We start from the raw sequence: 23,299 nt of genomic DNA on the forward strand, positions 1-23,299 counted from the left end.
TTCTAATTAAATTTTATTTGGATTGATAATTAGGATATGCATGCAAAAAACATTTAAAAATACTTTCAACATTTTTCTAAATCAATTATCTTAAATTATTCTCAAAATGGTTATATTTTAAAAATATGTTTTAAATTTATATATACTCAATACACATTGTAACGAAAGCTATTTGCTTGGTATACGTGGTAGGTTGAAATCTATAAATTAAAACAATAAAATTAAATCTTCTGTTACAGATTGTAATTGAAGTAAAGAGCACATAATCCAGTTCAAAAGGAACTACTACAAGTAAACATACTTTAGTAGATTATAAAGCATGAAATGTCATTTGGAAAAATCAGGATCTCAAAGTAGACCAATGATATTGTAGTTAAAAAAATATACAGCAAGTGTGGTAAAGAGCTTATTATAAAATAATAAGAAGATTACACGAACGAGAGAGCAAAGCGAACGTGATTGTCGTAATTCAAACGATTACGTAATAGGCTCACCACACAAGTCGCTTAGACCTTCGGATTATGAGAGTAGAACGTTAATATCACAGCCACAAAACTTAAATTGTCTAGATCTTTTAATTTACATATATCAGATCAATTTAAACCATAAAAAATTGATGGCAATTTGCAACTCCATGAAAAAACCAGTAAGTTCCCATTTGAGAAAGGCTCAATAAAATGTTTCCTAAGTTATTGACAATAATTTTAGAGAATTAATTTAAAAGAACTCAAGTGGTATAATCAAGAGATAAACGTCGATGGCTTAAGAACCTTAGGTTTTTCTACGATATTGTCATTATTGCCGCAAAACGACGATGACGACTTAGGATGGAATCCACTTGAGTAGATAATACTGAACTTTTTTTGAACAAAAACGAAATATTCATATAGAATATAAAAATTTAAATAGTTTTTAATAACTATTTATAGCAGATGTAATATTGTCTTAGACTTATAAATGATCTTTAATTGTTTCAAATTATTTTTGTCAGACACCTACAAACTATCTCGAGCTACATTCCATGATTCTACATTGGACGTGAGAAGTCTTTACGAGCTTGGGCGACTACGAGATATGTTGGGCGAGAGCTGATAAATGAGGCAACATAAACTATCATGAGCATTGTATATAAAGAACTATACTTTTATTAAATTTATAAGTTACATATCTGACAGAGTCATCTTGATGCAATTAAGCTCAAAACCAGACTAATTCAACCTTATGCTCCCACAGACGACAGAAGTGAAAATTCCAAAGTGGAAAAAGGTAGACGACTTTGAACTTGGACAACGCAATGAAAGAGGAGATCTTTTTATAGAGTTCTAAGAAGAGAATAATGTGTGACAAATGCATTTTTCAAATATTTCAAGATTCACATGTACACTTGGAAGTCACCCATAAATACTAAAGATCAGATCGTAACACTTTTTTATAATGTTTTAAATAGCATACTTGATAAATAACATTAAACATTCACAAATATGAAATTAAATCGATTACATAACTATTAATAATAGATACCGTAACCCAATCAAAGTAACTAACTATCTGAAGCAGATGTCCCCTCGGATCATAGTTGGTTGATTAGTGGCATACAACTCAGACACAGACAAAGAATAAAACCCCAACAATCTACTCACAGACTAAATACTAAACAGAGTATCCAAAATGATATTCAAGATATTATAAAGAAATTACAGGAGGTATTTCAAAACACGGAAGAAAAACATAATATCAAAGACCACTGGAATTATTAGATCAAAACCATAATAAAGGAGACGACAAAAATGTAAACTATTATTAAACGTAAACAACAATAAATCTTTTACTTCTTCTTCGTGTAGTGCCTATCCGTTTCGGATGTTGGCGACCATTTTGTCATCTATATTTTGCAAACTTCTGCTTTGAGAAGATTTGTGGTTATTGTGTTAAACCACGTATGTAGATTTTTCCGCCAGGCAATCCTTCGCCTTCCTGGTCCCCGTTTTTCTTCTACTTTTCCTTGTAGAATTAATTGCAGCAACCGATATCTTTCGCTGTTCCTCATGATGTGACCTGGGTATTCGATATTGGCTGTTTTTATTGTGATTAAGAACTCTTTTCCTTTTTGAATTCTTAATAAAACGGTTGACTTAATAAATTGATTAGTAACGTTGTCGGTATAGGATACCTTCAGGATTCGACGATAAAGCCACATTTCGAAAGCCTTAATTTTCTTGCAGGTAGCTTTGAAATGCAGCTCTTGCTTACTCTATCCTACATTTTATTTCTAGGGAATGGTCCCAATTTTCATTAATGTTTGTACCAAGGTAGGTATATGTTTTTACTATTTCTATTCACACTGATTATTTCAATTCGCTGTTCCTTCTTAGAGTTCATCATACATTTTGTTTTCTTAATGTTCAGTGAAAGTTCATAACTCTGACTTCTGTGATTCTATTCATTAACTGCTGGAGGGCTTCATAACTGTCAGCGAATACCACCGTGTCATCCGCATATCTGATATTATTGATACATTCTCCGTTAATTCGAATTCTGGCTTTAACATCCTCTACTGCTTCTTGAAAGATTTCCTCAGAGTATATGTTGAACAGCAAGGGTGATAGTATACATCCCTGGCGGACCCCACGTTTGATTTTGATATCATCGGATTATCCTGCTTCTGTACGGATAGACGATTTTTGATTCCAGTAAAGATTGCAAATATTTCTTAGATCACAGGTGTTTATTCCAATATTTGTTAATATCTCCATCAGCTTGTCGTCTTTACTGTATCGAACGCTTTATGGTAGTATGCATAAATATCGCATTCACATTCTCTCTCGTACCCACTGAGTTTCGAAAACCAAACTGTGTACGGCTGATTTATTTCTTCGCATAGTCTATATTATATCCTTTGATGTATGATTTTTAGAAATAACTTTAAAATGTGGCTCATTAAGCTAATGGTCTGGAAATCATTGCAGGATACGGATTTTGTTTTATTTGGTAGAGCAATAAACGTTGACTTAAGCCATGATCTTGGTATTACTCCGTTTAAATATATGCCATTCAATATTTTTGTTAGTCGTTGAGTACCGTCGGTGTTAAATAGCTTTATGAGTAAAGCATATGCATTGTCAGGTTCAGGAGCTTTGTCATCTTTTAGTTGTGGATATTGCTTTTTCCACTACATCTGATGTCATTGGTAAGTGGTCATTACATATGTATGACGGAGGTTGTTCGGATCTATTATCATCAAAAAGTTCTTGTATGTATTTGGTCCATATGCATATTGCTTGATTTTTATCTGTGATGATGTTCCCCTGTTGACTGGCAGTTTGCTAGATGTGTTGGATTTTTGAAGACCAGCTGCTTGTTTTACCTTTTTATGCATATTAAATGTATCGTATTTTTGTTCCAACAACTCTCTCTCTTCACACTGGTTTTTTTTTTGGTTGGTTTTTAACCAATTTTCTTTGGCCTTTCGTATTTCGGTTATTATTTGTCTCTGAATATTTTTGTACATTCTTTTGTTATTCTTTGATTTTCTTCTTTCTTCCAAAAGTTGCAGTTTATTGTCATTCATCCAAATTTTCCTCTTCTCTTTATTTTCTATTAGATGTTCTTCTCTGATCTTGTTAAGGGTTTCACATATTCTGGAGTGATTCTTCTGGATCATTTGATTCCTCCATGCAACTTAGCTTTTCTGAAAGAATCCGTGTGACTGTCTCTTTTGTTTCCTTATCTTTTAGTCTCATATCAGATTTTTTGTTACTATTCTTTTTTGTAACCTTTTTAAATCTAAACCTAAATTTACCAATAACAGATATATGATCTGACGATACGTCAGCACCGGGGTAACTTTTAATTTATAGGCATTCATTACGAAATCTCTTGTTCACCATTATGTAATGAATTCGATTCTTTATTATGTTTCCTGGTTGATCTTGCGGAGAGCCAAGTATACAAACATCTTGTTGGTAGTTTGAAGAACGTATTTAGTATTGCAAATGCTTCTTCCTCAACAACTAGTTTTAATCTTTCTCCCCTTTCATTTCTCTTCCCTAGACCAAAATCACCAATTAATTCACCGCTTTTTCCTTTACCAATTTTTGCATTCAAGTCACCCATAATAATAGTTATATTTCCTTTTTTAATTTTTTTAAGTGAATTTATCAACAACTCATAGTATTGCTGTACCTCTTCTTCTGGTTTATCGCATGGTTGGGGCATACACTTGTAAAACATTTAATTTGACTGGAGTAGTATTCAGTTCGATTATTATTAGTCTTTCAGAAACAGGTATAACATTTGTTATTTTACATTTTAACATATTGACGGAGATACGATTACTATACACTGCAACCTACGTTTGCTGTGAATGGTCACAGCATAAGGGGTGTCTATGCGGTGGATTGGTCGGCATATTCATCTGATTTTGAATTTTTCAGGTTATGTATCTCTCTGTTTGGCGTTTAAACACATTGACGTATAAACACAGACTGTTAACTGTTATTCTGTGTTTATACGTCCATGCTTAAACATTTATGATAAGGCGGTTTTATACCAGTTTGCCAATAAGCAAGCAAACAGAAAATTTTAATTTAAATTTTTCTCATTAATTTTTAAAAATCTGTTAAATTGTTTTAAAAATCTGTTATGGATTCTGATGATTATGGATTCTGTCTATCCATCTACTTCAACAAGCTGTGATTAACTCAGAAGCCTGCCATCTTTGCAACAAAATATTTAAAAATATGGAATTACGAAATCGTCATATCAAAAGAATACATAAAATAAATGTGCCGAATCAGAAAATTAATCACATTATTTGTCACTTATGTGAACAAGAAACTAATTTCAAAAGCCATGAGAACTTACGAAAACATCTAAATGAGAACCACCAGGTGATTATTGAATTAATAACTTTTGAATTTTTTAGTTTACAAGAATATGAGACATGGAAAGACATGCAGAAATTTGAGACAAGTTATGCTAAATATAGAGCAGTTAAAAAAAAGGAGTATAAGATATTATACTATGATTGTAACAGAAGTAACTTGAATGGTAGGTCCAGTACTTTGGTACTTCAAATAATTAAAACTTATACTAATCTATATTTATGATATAAGCCTAACTATAAAATTAGGACAGAGAAATCTGGTGGATCAATTAAAATTAAAGGAGTGTGTCCCTCCAGGCTGATTTGCAAACTGAGACATCAAGGACAAGTTTTAGTCAGTTATTGGAAAACACAAGCTGGACATAAAGAGGAATTAAGAACCATGCATCTGTCAAAAGCAGATGAAAAAATGATTGTAGAGAAGTTAACATTTGGGGAGCCATCTAGCAGAATTTTAGAAGATTCAAGAAAATTGGAAACACCAAAACTAGAAAGACTTGCCCTATTAACAAGTAAAGATCTCTCAAATTTGTCCAGGAAGTATAATACATATAAGAAACGAGATCAAAATGATATGGTAGCAACGGCTTTAAAAGTTCAGGAATATCATGCTAACAAGAATATTACGCTTTCTTATTCAAGAAAGAAGGTAAAGACCAATCATTTTTTTATCCCTACTACAATTATAATTAATCCTATTCCAATTTACCTTGTGTGAATTGTTATCACGTGACTCATGTAACAAACCTTACTCTTAACAGAATCAACAACATTCATCCCTTTTTATGAAACATTCAATATACATTTTTAAATAATATATCTCCTAAGATTGTAGTTACTGGTTTTTACATTAAAGCTGATTTTGTTATGGAGGTGCTGATTTATGGGGCAAATTTACTAGTTTTTAATTTTACTAGACAACCCTTTTTGGGTCTTAGTATGTTTAAGAACACTTCTCCATTCTGATCTATTTCACACTTTGCTCTTCCAGTTTTTGATTTTTAAAGTTTTTATGTCTTGCTTTATTTGTTCCTTATATCTAATCTTCCTTTTGTTTTATTTCCAACTGGAATTATTTGTTTATTTTGGAAAGGATTACATCTTCTTTCATCCATTCTACACTTCCCTTATACTGAAGTTGTCCTATTTGTATGAATGTTATAATATCCAGATCATGGTATTCCCTTTATAGTTAAAATGTATATCTTCTTATGCACATACAATTTTCTGTTACTGGTTTATATATGTGGCTTAAGATTTGTCTTTCAGAATTAGCCTATTGGCTTTCTTCACTTTTAGTAAGTGTGCATGTTTCAGATACATATGTGAATAACTTATCTTATTAAGGTTTTATATATTTGGCACTTAGTTTTTTCTTGTATTATTACCTGACCTTTGTTGTTTAATTAAGCCATGGTACCTCTTATTGGCTATGGATATTCTTTTACCCAATTATTTGTTAACACTAGTATTGCATATAACTAGTTATCCTATATAAAGTTTTTTACACTTCAGTGCTATACTCTCCTATAGTTAGGTGTTGTAATCACTAATTACCTGCTGTTTTGCTGCTACATGTATTTTATTTTAGCTTGATTGGTTTTCAGTTTACTTGTCCATGCAGTTTGTTCTATCTGATTAAGTTCCTCTATAATATTTTATATTATTCTTACTATTATGTTAACATCATTGGCAAAAGCTAGTTGTCTGCATACTCATTAATTATCGTTCCTCGTAAATTTACTCTTTCTATCTTCTTAAAGTATCTTCTGCTTCTACTTATCTCTTCCCACGTTGCCGCTGGTTCCCTTTACGTGCTCTGTTTTTTCTTTCAGTTAATAATTTATATTCTTAGTCAAACCATTCACTTCTTTGTTTTTTCTCCATGCCTATTACTTCTTTGGATGCATATCTTATGGCATTTTACAGTTCCCCATTCCTCATTTATGTTTTCATGCCTTGCTTTATTTTATAGTCTGTTGTTGAAGGTTCTTTTGTATTCTTTATTTTTGTTTTCATCTTAGAGTCCTTCTATACCTTTTCCACAAATCACATGTTCTAACATATCATGGGCTCAGTACTATACTAGGACACTCAAATTTTTGAGGTTTTAAGTTATCTTTTTTAAATAAGAACTCAATTCAACTCAAAAAATAGGAGTAATGATTACCAATTAAAATATACAATAAAATTTCAGTCTCTTACCATTAATTTATCTTTAATTATCTCTAAACTATAAATTTTGGGTAAACTATAAATTTGGTGTTTTATTTTTATTAGGAGAACAACATGATGTACTTAAAAAAGAAGATTTTGCCTTAGGATTTATGAATTCTGTAATGGAAAATAAATTAAGAGAATTCCCTAGCATAATTTGTATGGATGGTACACACGGCACAAACAAGAGGGGAATGGTTTTAACAGTGGTGCTTATTAAAGATGACAGGAATACAGGATTTCCAGTTGCGTTCTTACTGTCAAACAGATTGGACCAACTAGTTCAAGAGGTTTTTTTAGGTATGTATTATATGAGTAGTGAAAATTTATGACTGGTAAGTAAAAATAATTTTCAAAAACTTTTAGGTGCCCTCAAGAATAGAATGCAGACCGGAATTCATGCGATACATTTTATGAGTGATGATGATGGAAAATATTATAATGCATGGGCGAAGATTAAGGGCAACCAACCAAAAAGGTTTTATGTACCTGGCACGTTGTGAAAAATTGGAATATTCAAGGGAAGAAGAAAATACAGGATCCAATTTTGAACAAACAGATGAAAACTGAGATGAAAAGAATTATTAATGAAACGGATAAAGATTAATTTATGGAGTTGTGCAATAAATATACTCGTAGAAGCGAACACTCCTGTGAATTACAGGTACTACGACTTACAGAATTCATCACCAAAGGATTTAATGAAAAAATGTACACAGCTACAGCTTTTCTGGACGTCAGCAAAGCCTTCGACAGAGTCTGGCACCATGGACTCATCTATAAAATGAATGAATTTGGTTACAGTGAGGCGATGACATGCCTCCTTGCGTCATATCTTGCCAACAGAAGGTTCAGAGTTCGAATAGGGGCAACCCTATCAGAGGTCGGGACCCTGGAGGCGGGTGTGCCTCAGGGAGCGGTGCTGTCGCCGTACCTGTACACCATCTATACGGCCGACACGCCAAAAGAGCCAGGCTCTCTGTTGAGTCTTTACGCTGACGACACAGCAATAGCTGTTAGCTGGAGAAACCCGGATCATGCAGCTAATCATCTGCAAAGAGCACTAAACAGATTCCAAAGATGGTGCATAAAATGGAAAATAGCCCTAAATCCAGATAAAACACAGGCTGTAATGTTTAGTCACAGAAGAAGTGTACCAAATCGCGAAATTACAATCGAAAACACCCAAGTAGACTGGACCAACCAGGCTAAATATCTAGGGGTACATCTAGATAAGAAGCTAACGTTCACTGAGCACATCAATCAGCAAATACGCAAAGCCAAAGCGTTGAAAAGTCAGCTCTCAACACTTATTGGAAGGAAAAGTAAACTACGATTTAAAACCAAAATCAGGGTTGCGAATAGTATTATCCTGCCAGTCCTAACATATGCATCCGCTGCGTGGGGACACACCTGTAAAACAAACAGGAAAAAGATACAGACTACTCAAAATCAAATAGTCAGAGATGCCCTTAAGATACCAAGGTACGTACCCTTGAGATATGTATATAGAGACTCAGGACAAACAAGAATCCTACGCACGCTAGACGAAAGAGCATATGAAATTTTTAACGGACTAAGAAACCACCCCAGCAGAATGTTAAGAGAGCTGACTAACTACAATGAAAACACAAGGACGGTACACAGAAGACCAAAACAACAGATAGCTCGATATAGGGAGAACCCGAATGAATAAATAAAGAATGAGATGGTTGCAAGAAGAACGAACAAAGAAATGCAGTCAATCAGAAAACACACCAAATAAAAATCTCTGGCGAGAGGGTACGCTTTTCTTTTTTAGGTTTTTAGGTTTTTAGGTAATTATAAGTCCAATATACACCGGGGTGTGTGAGAGCATTATACACTTGGGAATGCACACCCCAATACACGCACACAAATAGGATTAAGGAAAAAAGGAAAGAATTGTTGCACAGGCATTTTATAGTCCCGACGCCACAAGGAAGTCCACAAAAAAAAAAAAAAATGTGTTTTCTGATTAAATAACGTAAATTCATATTGATACATTCATACTTTTCATTAAACCGTTTAACGTAAATTTACCTTATATAGCAAATATAGAATTCTATATACCGCTCCGCGGACTAGGCCCTTAAGGCAGATCGAAATGAAAGATCTACTCGCGAAATCCGAGCACTGAGGTCATGTGCGGCATGCATGGGCTTGGTGGCCGGACCCCTCTCGGGTGCTCAGCCGGCGAGGAGAACAAAATTTATTTTGCCAAATCGGCGGCTGAGTGACCGAGCACACACTCTTTTCCGGACATAGAGTCATCAGCTCAGGCTGATGGCTCTATGGTCGGAACACACGCTCTTTTTTCTTTTTTTAGGGACTCAAGTTCCGACGTAAAGCTAGAGTAAAATCAATTGAGTCAGTAAAGTAAATAGGGAGAAAAGCCTAGATGTGGCTACCCCTACAGTTAGGTGGCATAACCACATTCACTAAAAACCGAGGATGTCCAGGGCATCTTAAAAGCCTGGGGTGGTGGAAAAGCCTGGGGGTCAGATAGGTACCACTTCGACTAGCGAGGTGTGACCGGTTTGATCTTCGGACATGTGGATCCCATTCTTACATTGGTATACACATGTTCCTAGGGGCAGGGTTGATCACTGCGTGTGTGTGTGTAAATATACTCGTATAATCAAATTACAAGAGGCAAATGAGATAGATTTAAAAAAAAAAATCCACAAGGAAAATAATTCCTGTAGCTGGCTGTATACCACGTATAACAAAAGAGGTTAGTCTTTGTATGTGGGTATATTTTATTTTATAAAAGCCCTTAAAAGGGCAACATTAAAAGCACGAACGTTTTCGGAACAACTGTTCCATCATCAGGTTAAAATACCTAAAATAAGTATAAACCATTTAATTACAGCAAACGTGGTTTAAAATTTTGACTAAGGTTAAAGAAACAATAAAATGGTTATACTTACAGGTTACCATGCCTGAGCCACCAAAATATTTGGGTAAAAACCCTTTAAAATGAAATGTGTTACCAAAGATTGTACATGATGTTGATAATATTATATGATGTTTAATATTTTAATTAGATTTTACTTCAGGTAACATACACCCATGCTTAAGTGAGTTCCAGTGTCCGGAGAGTAAACCTCTTCAAACGGACTTCAGCTGGCAACTGATTGATAAGACACCTATGAACGGTGTCAAAAACAAAATGTCAATGAACCATGAAACAGTGTTAGTTAAACATTATATTACTACAGCCAAAAGATTAAAAAACTTTGATGATGTTAAAATGATAACAGCAATCCAGGTGTTGGGATTTAAAAATTTTTTCTATAATTATTTAATATTGAATATAAAAGATGTAAATTACTGGTGTTGTTGAAGGTCATGTTTAAGAGGATGACGTATGCATTAGGCAGCTTATGTTACTCTTTATCGTATGGAGTGTGGTCTAAAAGGTGTAATTTGTGACGAATTAGCTGAAATATATGGAAATGTCCTTTTATGTTGCTTACATCTAGGACAAGGAAAAATAAATAGTATATATTTGTAGCTAATGTAAGACTTCGTATGTAGATGAAATTGTTTAATACTGCTTGTATCGTAAAAATTTTAATATAAGTGAGTCCAATAGATTGAGAAAAGGAATTGAAAATCTTCCGGCTGAAGGAATTAAAGTTATAATATATGTGATTAAATTTAAAAATTTGGAAAGGCTGAGATCCTCAGAGACCTGGCAGGAATAAAAGTAAATGAAAAGACTAAAGAATAAAGGAGAGTGGGTTAAAGGGGAATGAATGAGTTAATCAACAAAGTTAGAGATGATAGAGGTCCTTCATGCTTAAAGCATCTAGCACCCTGAACAAAATATATTTTCTGAATGTGAATTCTGATGAATTGCTGGATTGTGTTTAAATGTTTACTGAGTTTAGAACTAATGAGTGGATGGTAGATATATGAAAAGACAGAGAACTAGTAAAAGAAAAAGAATGGACAGGAATATGATGTACATCTTTTACTTATTTTAAGTTTATTTTAGTATTCTAAGTGTTTGCAAGTTTTTTTTAGTTGTTTTTTGGTTTGTCCTTTTCAAAAATTGCAATAAACAAGATAACATCAGAAAAACTAGTACAAGCGGTTGCTTTATACAATGATGGGCGCGGCATTCGTTAAATCGCATTGGCTTTAGGAATTTCTCTAAGTACAGTGTTTGATGCAATACAAAGATTTCGGAAACAGGACGGGAACCACAAGTCAAGTTAAATATCGCTTTTTTTAAGCAAGCTTACGCGATCGCACATTATCAGCACCAGTACTTGTTCAATTATTAAATGATATCCATAGAAACACAGTTTCCATTTATACCGTTCGAAGATGCTTAAATAAATATGGATTAAAGTCCAGAATGCCTGTTACGGAACCTCCAATAACAGCAGAACATCGGAGGCAACGTTTACTCGGCAAGATTTAACAGATACTCGTCAGATGAGTGGCCTAGAATTTGGAAAAGAACTTGTGAACGGTCACCAATGTTGTTTTACTCCCAGAGTTTAATTTGGTGGAAGTGGTATGATGATGTGGGAGTCTCCCTAGAGACTCGTGATAAATTATTATAATTCAAGGGGGCAATTTAAACGCTGAAAGGTATATTCTACAATGTTTGAAAGATCATTTAGTGCCATTTGCCCCACCTGTTTGAGAAAACTTTCGTCTGATGCGAGATAATGCTCGTCCGCACATTGCAAGATTTCCAAGGAATTACTTAAGCGAAATTAGGATTCCTTTATTACCACGACCCCCAAGAAGTCTGGCTATATATGACTGTAGTCAGATCTATGATTACCTATGGCGTACTAATATGGTGGTCTAAATGCCAACAAAAGACTACAAAGAGAAGCTAAATAAGCTTTTACGACAAGCATGCTTAATCATAACAGGAGCGATATTGACTACTCCAACCGCCTCCGTGGAGGTCATGCTTGACCTCTCTGCATTACGTATCTGGATGGAGAAGAAGGCGAAGGTAGAAGCATACAGAAGGCGGATAAGATGCCAAAAAGTAGGGCAAAACGATATCGGGATCAAATCTGGAGAGATAATTAAAAATCACCTAGAGTTGGAAATGGTACTTGATTCAATGCAACCTACTTATAATTTAGAAAAGTCCTCTTTCCAGGAAGGGATGAATGGAAGTACAAAACGAATCTCATAATGGCAGATCACTGCTGGTATATAGACGGCTCTAAAATCGACGGAGTTGAAGCTCAGCGAAACCAAGGCTAAGCCTTAGTGAAAACCTAGGAGGTAATTACGTTACTATCTTCAAATCAGAAATTTATGCTGTAGAGATCTTCCTATAGGAATTAATCACGAGAAACTGCACGAACATATTTGTAAAAATTATATATGATAGCCAAGTGACATTAAAGGCACTTGAATGAAATCGGATTGACTCCAAATTAGTTTGGAAGTGTCTTCAGAATCTGATCCGGATTGGAAAAAGTAACAAATTAACTTTACTCTGGGTGCCTGGATACATTGGTAATCAAGAGAACGAAACAGTAGGTCCGCCAATGTAGGGACAAAAGAAACACTCATAGGCCCACAACCTGTCATTGGCATAGCAAGAAGCACAGCCAAAAGAACGATATCAGACTGGGCGCAACGGATAAAACTTAACTACTGGTACGAACAAATGGGTCTCAAACATTCGAAGGCTTTTATATGTGAACCTTAGAAAAAGATATTAAAAGATATACTAGATATGAATAGTAATTATCTGAGAATCATTGTAGGTCTCCTATCTGGACACTGTCGCCTCAAGGGGTTTATGAACAAAATCGGATTGACAGAAAGTGCAAATGGCATTCTGTCAGGCTGATGAGGCAACGGAACAAGTTCTGTGCAATTGCCCAGAGTTGGATAGGATAAGGCTCAATACATTTGAGCATTATCAACTAGAGCGACTTCGATAGACTTTTTAAAAAAGCTGGGCTGAAGGGACAACTTTAACTTAGACCACAATAGACCTCTTAGGTCGAGTGGAAGGGTGGTTAAGCGCCTACTCATATTAAACCTAGCCTAACCTAACTTAACATATGAACAAAATGCGGAATATTAACACCGAAGTAAATGAAACAAACAAAGTGGATGACTCTACGAAAATTAAGAATAACTAACGACCAAAGCTGGTGAATCGAATGAAACATCTTAGAGTAATAAAGAAAATGTTTTTTTACTCAACAGTTGTTTTACTTTTATAATCATTTTAAGAAAATAATATAAAACTAGCAATAATTAAATTTTCGGCTTTCAGACTCCAATTTATTGGCTGTTTATTTATTTTGAAATCTTTCTTATTTAAATTTTGATCTAGATCTAGACAAATTTCAGTTTTGAGTGTGAATGATTAACATATGAATTAACATTAGAAAAACGTTTTATGGTATTTAAATTGGTTATTAAATTCCTATTAATATTAATGATGTTATATCGATTAGTATTCTAAAATGTTATTTCTTAAGTAGTTTAGTTAAGTATAGTTTCTAAAAGTACTTTACTTACTTTGAACATTAGAAGGAGAGGTAGTGGAGGTTGTTGGAGAAGTGGCAGGAGCAGTAGATAAAGAACTAGTTGATGGAGTTGATACACCTACGGCAAGTAACATGTAATTACAGATAATCAGATCAGCATTTCAATTCAATGTGTGCACTTGTGGAATATGGAAAATAAAATATGCATAATATGCATAAATATGCAAATTCTATAAATAGTAAAATGTATGAAGTCCACTATCCAGAAAATCTACAGCGCACAACATGCGCGCACACACAAAATCCAACATTATTAACTTATATAAGGAAAGTAAATTACAGTCAAATAAAACTATTTATAGACAGATAGTAACGTCCACTAATTTTATTAGAACAAAATAAAATAATAATATAATTACTTAGAAAAGATGGAAGATAATGCAATTCTCGTATAGTAGTCACCCAAATTTAAAAAAGTAAAATGGTATAAATAGAAGATTGCAACATAAAACAAGGAACAGGAATATCCCACATAATTAAAAAAATAATTCTAAAAACGGATTATCAAAAAAAAAATGGGTGCTTTAATAATCAGACATTTCTTAATTTATAAACTATTGTTACAGATATTTTTTAGATAGGACACAATTAATTGTAATTAAAACTACATTTTTTATTTTCGTGTGACGTTTCGATCTACAATGCATAAATCGTTTTCAAAAAAATATGGAATACAAGTTCTGAAATTTAGGTTAGGCCCTCTGGTCTATTCCGTTCCTTCACTCCACCTCTTCCTGGGTAGTCTAACATTTTTTTCATCTTTCAGTCTGTAGTTACATACCAGTTTCGAACGGTCGTCATTCATTCTGTCTAGATGGTCTTTTCAGTTGTTTCGATATTCTGTAATTTTGTCATTAAGAGTGAATATATTCAAATCTTGTCTAATCTGTACATTTTTTAGTCGGTGAGTCCCATTTTATCCTCTAATACTTCTCAAAAATCTCATCTCGACAGCCTGAAATGTATTTTTAACTTTTTTTGTTAGGATTTAACTTTCCATTTCACTGCCATTTTATTTCATCTTTGTATCCATTCTCGTGTGTTTTTCTATGGATCTTCTCATGGTTCAGTACATTATTTGTAAAGTTGGAAAATATGGAAAGTTGTTAACTTATTGTAAATATCTCTGTCATAACCACAATATAAATCGAAATCTATATAATAATTCGTTGTTCCAGAGAGATGTTATCAATGCACATATTGTTTCTAATGTTGTGATTTTCCTACAATTCCAGTATTTTAGTTTTATGTTAAGCTAATATGTATATTGTTTGCTTAGTGTGTGTAGAGGACCATTTGCAGGTTGTACTCAGACGTTATTACTATATCGGCGATCGGCATGTAGGATTGTGCTTAAGCTTTTATTTCACCCTAGGGTGTAAGTCATCAATATACAATTTGAAAAGAATTGGTGATAGGCAACAACCTTACCTAACCCTTAGGTTAATTTTTTTTGGCGCTTTTGGGTAGTCTACAAAAGCGATGAGTTTCTAAGTCGAATTCTTTATCTTCTCAATTTTTGTCAACGTAAGTAATCCGATCTGCGCACTATCTGCCTTTTGTAAAACCATTTTGTTCTTCTTGTAATAGTACTTATTCAGTCCTTTGTATTCTTCTACTACTCGTGCATATAGTTCATATGCATAGTTCGGCAGGCTTATTCTTCGGTAGTTCACGCAATTTCCTTTCTGTTTCTTAAACAGCTATCTCATTTCCGCTATCTTTTACTCTTCAGGTATTTTGCGTTTCTTCCAATACATGTTTATTAGTTGTAGGAGTCTAAAATTCAGTAGGCTGCTTCAGTATTTTAAAAGCTTTACAGATATTTTATCTGTTCCCGTGGTTTTCATATTTTTTAAGCGAAAAAGAGCTTTTTAAATTCCTGTATTGTTCAAATTAATGCTCTCTCGATTGTAAGATTCTTCGCGTTTCCCTAGACGGTTTGAGTTCGAGTTGTACCGCAGATTTCTATAGTACTCTTTTCATTGATCTATTGGGATAACATTTAAATTTCAGTATATTTTTCAACCTTATTTAGATGCATTATTATTTTATATGCCACTTTCTTTCGTTCATGGATGTTATGTTCAATGTTACCAATATATACATAGATATTTTCCAATTATAGCTTTGAATATTGCTTGTGAGGTTTTTAGCTTCATTACGTTTTATCCTGGACATTTCTTTGTTTTCATCTGTTGTTTTTGCAGGTAATTTGAATAAGCTACTTTCTTCTTTTCAATGGTGTTTTTAAGTTCGGTGTTGCACCAAAAGTTCCTATGGATAGTTCTTCTTTCATTATCATAGCACTTCTGAAGCTATTTTATATGAAAATAATTTTGAACCTATAAATGTCTATCTTCAGCAGTAGGAGAGAATTTGACAGCTGACTTTTTTGGCCTCGGTCTTATAGGTATCAGCCATATTTACATTTTGAAGCTAAAAATTCTAAGAGATGTTATTATACCCTCGGATTAATATCAAATTCTAATCTTTGTGTACTTTTTATAGTTAATTATAGATGGTGACCAGCCGTTTACTCGTTAGTATTGGTATATTCTTAGTGGTTCAGTAAAGACTTCTTTTTTCAATTAGTAACCAGATCTATGAAGCTGTTTTTGTTGTTCGATTTTACAAAATTCCTGAATTATAAATGACAATGGATAATCATTTTTTATTAAAATCAATGTTAGCAAGTTTTTTCTTTCAAAAAGGCATTTTATATTTATGTACTTAGACTCTGTTGTATAGTGATTTCGTGGTTTCCTTTTTAATGTTTACGTTGTGATTTAAATGATGATTTAAATATTTATTGATGTGGGTGGATTTCGCTAGACTTTAAATTACAAATCCTATATCTTCCTTTGTAATTAACAAATCCAGACATTGTAGTGAGTTGTTGCTGTCCTTTTTGATGGAAAATTTAACCGATTGTTCTTTGGATTTATGTCCATCAAAAATGTGTCTAATTCCATCTTAAAATTAATTTATATTTAAATGGGAATAAGCCACAATTAAAGGTTAAAATACGTTTATTGACGTTTCAATTTCCACTTCGGAAATCGTTCTCAAAATACAAACATTAGTAATAAAGTGGAAATTGAAACGTCAATAAACGTATTTTAACCTTTAATTGTGGCTTATTCCCATTTAAATATAAATTAATTTAAAATGCCACAAGAAAATAGCTTCAGAACAATATTAAGAATCCATCTTAAAAGTATCTGTGTTAAATAATCCACAAGTAAATAGTTTAAGAATCATTTTAAATTATTGATTATTTTGAATTTTAAATTAATAATGTCTGGTTAAACTACTATCTCTATAAAATGGGTAAAGTAGGAAACAGAAACATGCAGATTCTCCGAAATTGCAGGACGAACGACCGAACATATTAATTATCTATAATTGCAGGGTAATTGTTCGTCAACGCTAAAAACTGAACGGGAACTATAAAATTGATTAATTTGTTCTAGCAGTATTGTTAATAAATTAGTTGTGTTAATGATGGATTAAAATGCATTGTGTATACTTTACTTACTCGGTTTGGTGCTGGAAACTGTGGAAACATTACTAGAAGCGCTAGAGGATGTGGTTTTGATAGTGGTAGGGGTAGAAATGGTAGACGGGGTAGCACTAGTTGTCTCAGATGATGTACCTACGGCAAGCAACGTGCAATAATTACAAACGGTCGTGATCCTTTTGAATTCTGTACAATAATACATGCGAGGACCAAAAATATAATAATAGCCGATAATGAAACTACAAAGAAAGCTCAGCAGAATTACAGATAGTAACGAAAAACCCGCCATACGAAACACAAGTAAATTTATTGAAATTAATATATATATATATATATATATATATATATATATATATATATATATATATATATATGTGAAACACAGTGTATTTATTTTGGAATCTCAATTTCTAATGATACTCTTCCTCTTAACTATTGAAAGGTATAGTCAAACAATATTTATTAATAAAAAATGGCAACTCAATAAAGTTAAATATTGCAAATATTACAAATATTTATTAAAATAAATTTACATGCCACCATTGAACTGCTCTCGTCTCTCGTCGTAGACTCCTGCGTAGTCATTGCTTTTGAAACGATAACATTACAATCCTATCGAATTCTGAGTTTACATATATATATATATATATATATATATATATATATATATATATATACATATCTATATATATATATATCTATATATATCTATATATATCTATATATATATATATATATATATATATATATATATATATATATATATATATACATATATATACTCACAACCAAACTTATATGGAATCACCCAGTATTTCCGATTTTGTAAAGTGTTACTAATTTTTTTTTAATGGAAAATGAACTACATTTTATACTAAACCAGTTTAATTACTATCAAAAAAAAACAATAAAAAAATGTTACAAATGCTTGAAATTAACAAAAACGAAAAAAAAAAAACACGAACAAATGAAAACATTGCAATGGTTGACTAAAGAAAGATACAGTCTTGTTGTTCATTTTAATAGTTAGTGTTGCTACCTCTAGCTCTAATACAAGCTTCAATCCGACGGGGAATGCTTCTAATCAAATCGTCAACTTGTTCTTGAGGTAAGTTTGCCCATTCTTCTAGAGCGGCTTGAATGAGCGGCTTTACCTGGATTATCCCTTCGAGCTATAATCCTTCTATTAATGAGGTTCCACACATGCTCAACGGGATTAATATCAGGTGAGCAGGCAGGTTAGCTCAGAACAGTGACATCTTCAGTTTCCAGAAAGTCTGTGGCAACTCTGCTGGTATGTGGAGGGGCATTATCATGCATGAAAATGAAAATATTTCCCACTGCACCTCGCCACAGCTTAACTATGGGTTCTAGTACCAAATCGACATACCGGCGACCCGTTAAACTTTACCGTAAGGGACGCAAAGGTGTTTTTTCTCCCATCATAATACCTCCCCAAAACATTACTGTTCCTCCTTTATATTTTGGAACGGATCTGGCAGTTTGCAATCTAGCTTGTCTGCCTCGACCTCTTAAAACCCGAATTCGACAGTCATCTTATCCCAGGCCAATATTCTGGTTTCATCTGAAAAAAGGACATTTTGCCAATCTTCATTTGTCCAGTTCTGGTGTTCCAGACACCAATTCAGCCAATCAATTTTGTTCTGTCTGGATAACTCCGGAACCCTCAACTGCCTCCTGCTAAATAAATTTTGGGAACGAAGTCTCTTTCGTACTGTTTCAACTGAAATGTCAATACCTGTAGTCTGCAAAAGTTGCCTTTGGAGCTCCGTATGAGAAGAGGTTGGATTTTTTCTAGCTATTTGACCTAAAAACCGGTCTTGTCGATCACTAGTTACTCTACGACGACTTTCTCTAGGCCTGTTCTTGTTCTTGAGTGTATCCAATTCTAAAAATCTTGCATATATTTTTGAAACAACGCTCTGCGAGACGTGTAACGTAGCTGAAATTTGCTTTGGTGGCATTACCTGCTCAATAAGAGTAACAATTCTTCCCCTCTGAACATCTGACAAACCTACTTGATCAAATTTTATCAATTATGAATCGTATTTTCAACAAAAACCTTTATTTCTTGTCTGCAAAAAAAGTTGTCATACATTTCTTATTATTAGTAAGAAATACTGGGTGATTCCATATAAGTTTGGTTGTATATATATATATATATATATATATATATATATATATATATATATATATATATATATATATATATATATACACGCGCGCACACAGCGATCAACCCTGCCGCTAAGAATTATGTGTATACCATTGTATAGTGGGATCCACATGTTCGAAGATCTAAACGCGGTCTCACTTCGCTATGAGCTATGAAGTGGTACCTATCTGACCCCCAGACTTTTTCTCCACCCCTCCCCATCGTGTGACTTACGAGGGGAGGGTTACGATCTGAACGTTACTTTGCATGCCTTAGTCTGTTTTTCATGACTAGGCCAACTAGCTATAGGGGTAAAACACATATCGGATTTTCTACCTATCTTCATTACTGATTCTATAGAAGTTATTCTGACGTGACTTCGGGACTTGAGTCCCTAAAAAAAAGTTTGTGTTTCGAACAAAAAACCACCAACCTAAGTTGATCCGTATCCGTATCGATACGGATTTATGTTTTCATCTTAGTCCTTCAACTCTCTTAATTTCATTTTGGGGTGGTTTCTGAGCCCTTTGAATATTTCGTATACTCTTTCATCCATTGTCCTTAGGATTCTTTTTTTGTCCAGAGTCTATATAAATACGTATCTTAAGCCGCGTTTACACGATGACAATTGGCGAGACAATTGTCAGAAGACAACTGACTGGCATGAAATTATTGTCTTCGTCTAAACTTAAATTGTGGCAAGCTTAACAACAACTCGACATTAGTCCATACCTTTTAGCAATAATCACAGAAGTATACAGGGATAACACTACTTACCTAAAAATCGGAAATAGACTATCAGAGCCAATAAAAGTAACTAAGGGACTAAGAGAAGGATGAAGTATGTCACCCTTACTGTTTAATTTATATATTGAGGCAGCCCAAAATTGGAACAACCACTGCCAGGGCATGGGAATCCCCATAGAAAATGACGTACTATTCTCCCTGACCTTTGCGGATGACCAAGTCGTCCTAGCTCAAGGTTTTTATTATGATCTAGAATTTATGATAAATCGTCTATACAGAAAATATGTAAAATGGGGGTTACAAGTCAGCATGAAGAAAACAGAATATTTAGTTCAGAATATTATATTCAGATGCAAGGTTTGAAGTGTTGATAGACGAAGACGTGGAAATCAAAAAAGTGGAAAAATTTTAATATTTAGATGCACTCATTGATAAGAACGGCTTGGAAGAAACTGAAATTAAACACCGAATTAATCAGGGACGTGAAATTGTAGGATGTCTGAACTCCTTATGGTGGGATCGCAACATTTTCAAAAGGAACAAAAAAAGAATAGATCAAACCATGGTTGAATCAGTTCTTTGTTATGGCTCTGAAGTATGGACAATTAATGCAGACCTAAAGAGAAGATTGTTGGCAGTTAAAATGGATTATTTGAGAAGAAGTGCTAGAACATTAAGTCTGAAAAGGAAGACCAACGAATCTATAAGAAATAACATGAATGCTACAAAAACGGTCATTGACAGAATAGAAAGAAGAGGTTTAAAATGGTTTGGACACCTATTGAGAATGCTGACGAACATTGGCTCCAAAAACTTCACAGATGGAAGCTCCCTGGAAAAAGAAAAAGAGGTCGACCTCGACTCTCATGAATGAAGAAATTAGAAGAGCGATGGAATCGAGAGGTTTGGAGGAGGAGCATGCCTTACACCGGGAGGATTGGCGGAGGAGAACGGGAATACGGCGACAGCCGTCTGCAAAATGTATTGTATTTACAAGTTGGATCCTGTAATATATATATATATATATATATATATATATATATATATATATATATATATATATATATCTAACATAATAACATCTCTCGAACCAGCCAAAAACACCGAATAGGTTGTCTGACTGGAAATTACCAAAAAACACGTCGGAGTTTTTGAATAATCCCTGAGAAGAATAGAATCTCAGGAATAAAAGAACGCGATTTTTCAGTTCTAGTTCAGCCTAGTAATCGAAGACTCCTAGGTTTGGTGTTTTACATTCACCTGGATTCTACTTTTTATGTTTTATTTAGATGTATTTTTATATTGCCATTTTTATTATTGCTATTTTTGGTATATTGTCTTGTGACATTACTACTGAGTTAATCTCGTAGTTCATACACTTAAAGTATACACATTTATATATTTTTCCTTAACCTTAGTATATAATAGCCGAGTATATAATAGCCGATACATTATTTTGCATTTTATTTTCTATTTTGTATATTCACCTGTGATATTGCTACCGAGTTAACCTCGCAGCTCAAAGACTAGTGATATATACATATTTTATCTGTTGTCAAATCCAACTGTTGGACAAGACAACAATTTTTAAAGTCTCGTTACTGAAACTAGAGATATATTCGTATTTATAAGCATAAGCTATCGAGGCGTGCCTCTGGAAGGACATACGCTCGATTCTTTATTTTTTTCAAACAAAGGGAAACCATGGAGACAAGATCCACAAAATGGTCTACATCCAAAGACCATACCAAGTCTGAAAGGGGTGCTCCAGCCAAGAAATCCACTATATCCACTTCTCAGCAACAACAGCCACAAACATAAAACAGTTCTTAACTGAGTATCAGGAGAATCTAACGACCAAACGATATGAAACATAGGAAGCGGAATAGCTTTAATCGAACATTGAATATAATTCTATGGTAGTTATGGGCAATGTGTCCGTTCGCACCGTTTTCAAATCTTTTCCAAAATTCGAAATATTTTATAAAACAAAAAGAGAAATCAAACGATTTCTACTTAGCGAAACCGAATTCAAATCTTAACCACTGTGTTTCCTCAAATTTGCGAAACAAACAGCTGGATGAATTAATCGGCAAGGGAATCTAAAATTGCATCCCACAAGCCGTTCATCCTAGTCAAAATTCGTAGTGAATTCAGTTTCTCGTACTTCCAACGAAGTAAATAACAAAACAGAATGACGGTATTAGATTTTTGTTTTGATAAAGTGCAGCAACAACCGTTGATACGTATTTCGACCTCCTTAATAATACGTAATCAACGGTTGTTGCTGCACTTTATCAAAACAAAAATCTAATACCGTCATTCTGTTTTGTTATTTACTTCGTTGGAAGTACGAGAAACTGAATTCACTACGAATTTTGACTAGGATGAACGGCTTGTGGGATGCAATTTTAGATTCCCTTGCCGATTAATTCATCCAGCTGTTTGTTTCGCAAATTTTAGGAAACACAGTGGTTAAGATTTGAATTCGGTTTCGCTAAGTAGAAATCGTTTGATTTCTCTTTTTGTTTTTAGATGGCGTAGTTACGTCTGTATATAGTTATTTTAATAACTATTTTCTAGGACGGGAAAGATTTTTGTTTTGGTTCAGAGCAGTGGCTATACCGTTCTGAAGAGACTTAAGGAGGTCGAAATACGTATCAACGGTTGTTGCTGCACTTTATCAAAACAAAAATCTAATACCGTCATTCTATTTTATAAAACTTCAAAAAGAAATATTTTATAGAAATCATGGCCAAGAAATGGGATACCCAGAAAATGCACTAACAAAGAATTGGTGCAATTAATTAGAAACCAAATTTCTAAAAAGTATCTGTCATTTATAAATTATCCAAATGCCTCGGGCACACGGCTTTACATTTTTCTCCATATTAGTGTGATTTCACACAATTGATTAGATATAAAGTATCCCGAATAAAGTACGTGCATCCTAGCGGCGGGATACGGACAACAATTACTGGCTTATAGCAGTCCTTACAGTAGGGAACCTGGCCTATACAGAAAATGCAGGCAAGCGTGGGGTAATACTGCACTTTGGTTGCATTGGTGGTGTATTGGCTGAATCGTGCATGGTATGATGCTGATAGAAAAGGTATTTAGGCATCAAACACCCGAAAACCTTTTCAGTTCATAATAATGAAAAGACCTTCTCC

At 33.8% G+C, this 23,299-nt stretch overlaps 1 protein-coding gene across 3 annotated transcripts in view; it reads right to left on the minus strand.

The window, feature by feature from the left end:
* LOC140434685 (CD63 antigen-like) overlaps positions 1-23,299 on the minus strand; it is a 194,036-nt gene that overhangs the window by 28,882 nt on the left and 141,855 nt on the right. The window contains exons 6-7 of one of the 3 annotated variants that reach the window (XM_072523120.1): positions 17,222-17,338; positions 13,652-13,738 (exon numbers count right to left, since the gene is read on the minus strand). In XM_072523120.1, the coding sequence (XP_072379221.1) occupies positions 13,652-13,738; positions 17,222-17,338 (204 nt within the window). The remainder of the gene's footprint in view (positions 1-13,651; positions 13,739-17,221; positions 17,339-23,299) is intronic. The other 2 variants (XM_072523122.1, XM_072523121.1) reach the window with 2 other exon arrangements.

This window comes from Diabrotica undecimpunctata, chromosome 2, assembly GCF_040954645.1.
Source record: "Diabrotica undecimpunctata isolate CICGRU chromosome 2, icDiaUnde3, whole genome shotgun sequence".
Classification (NCBI taxonomy): domain Eukaryota; kingdom Metazoa; phylum Arthropoda; class Insecta; order Coleoptera; family Chrysomelidae; genus Diabrotica; species Diabrotica undecimpunctata.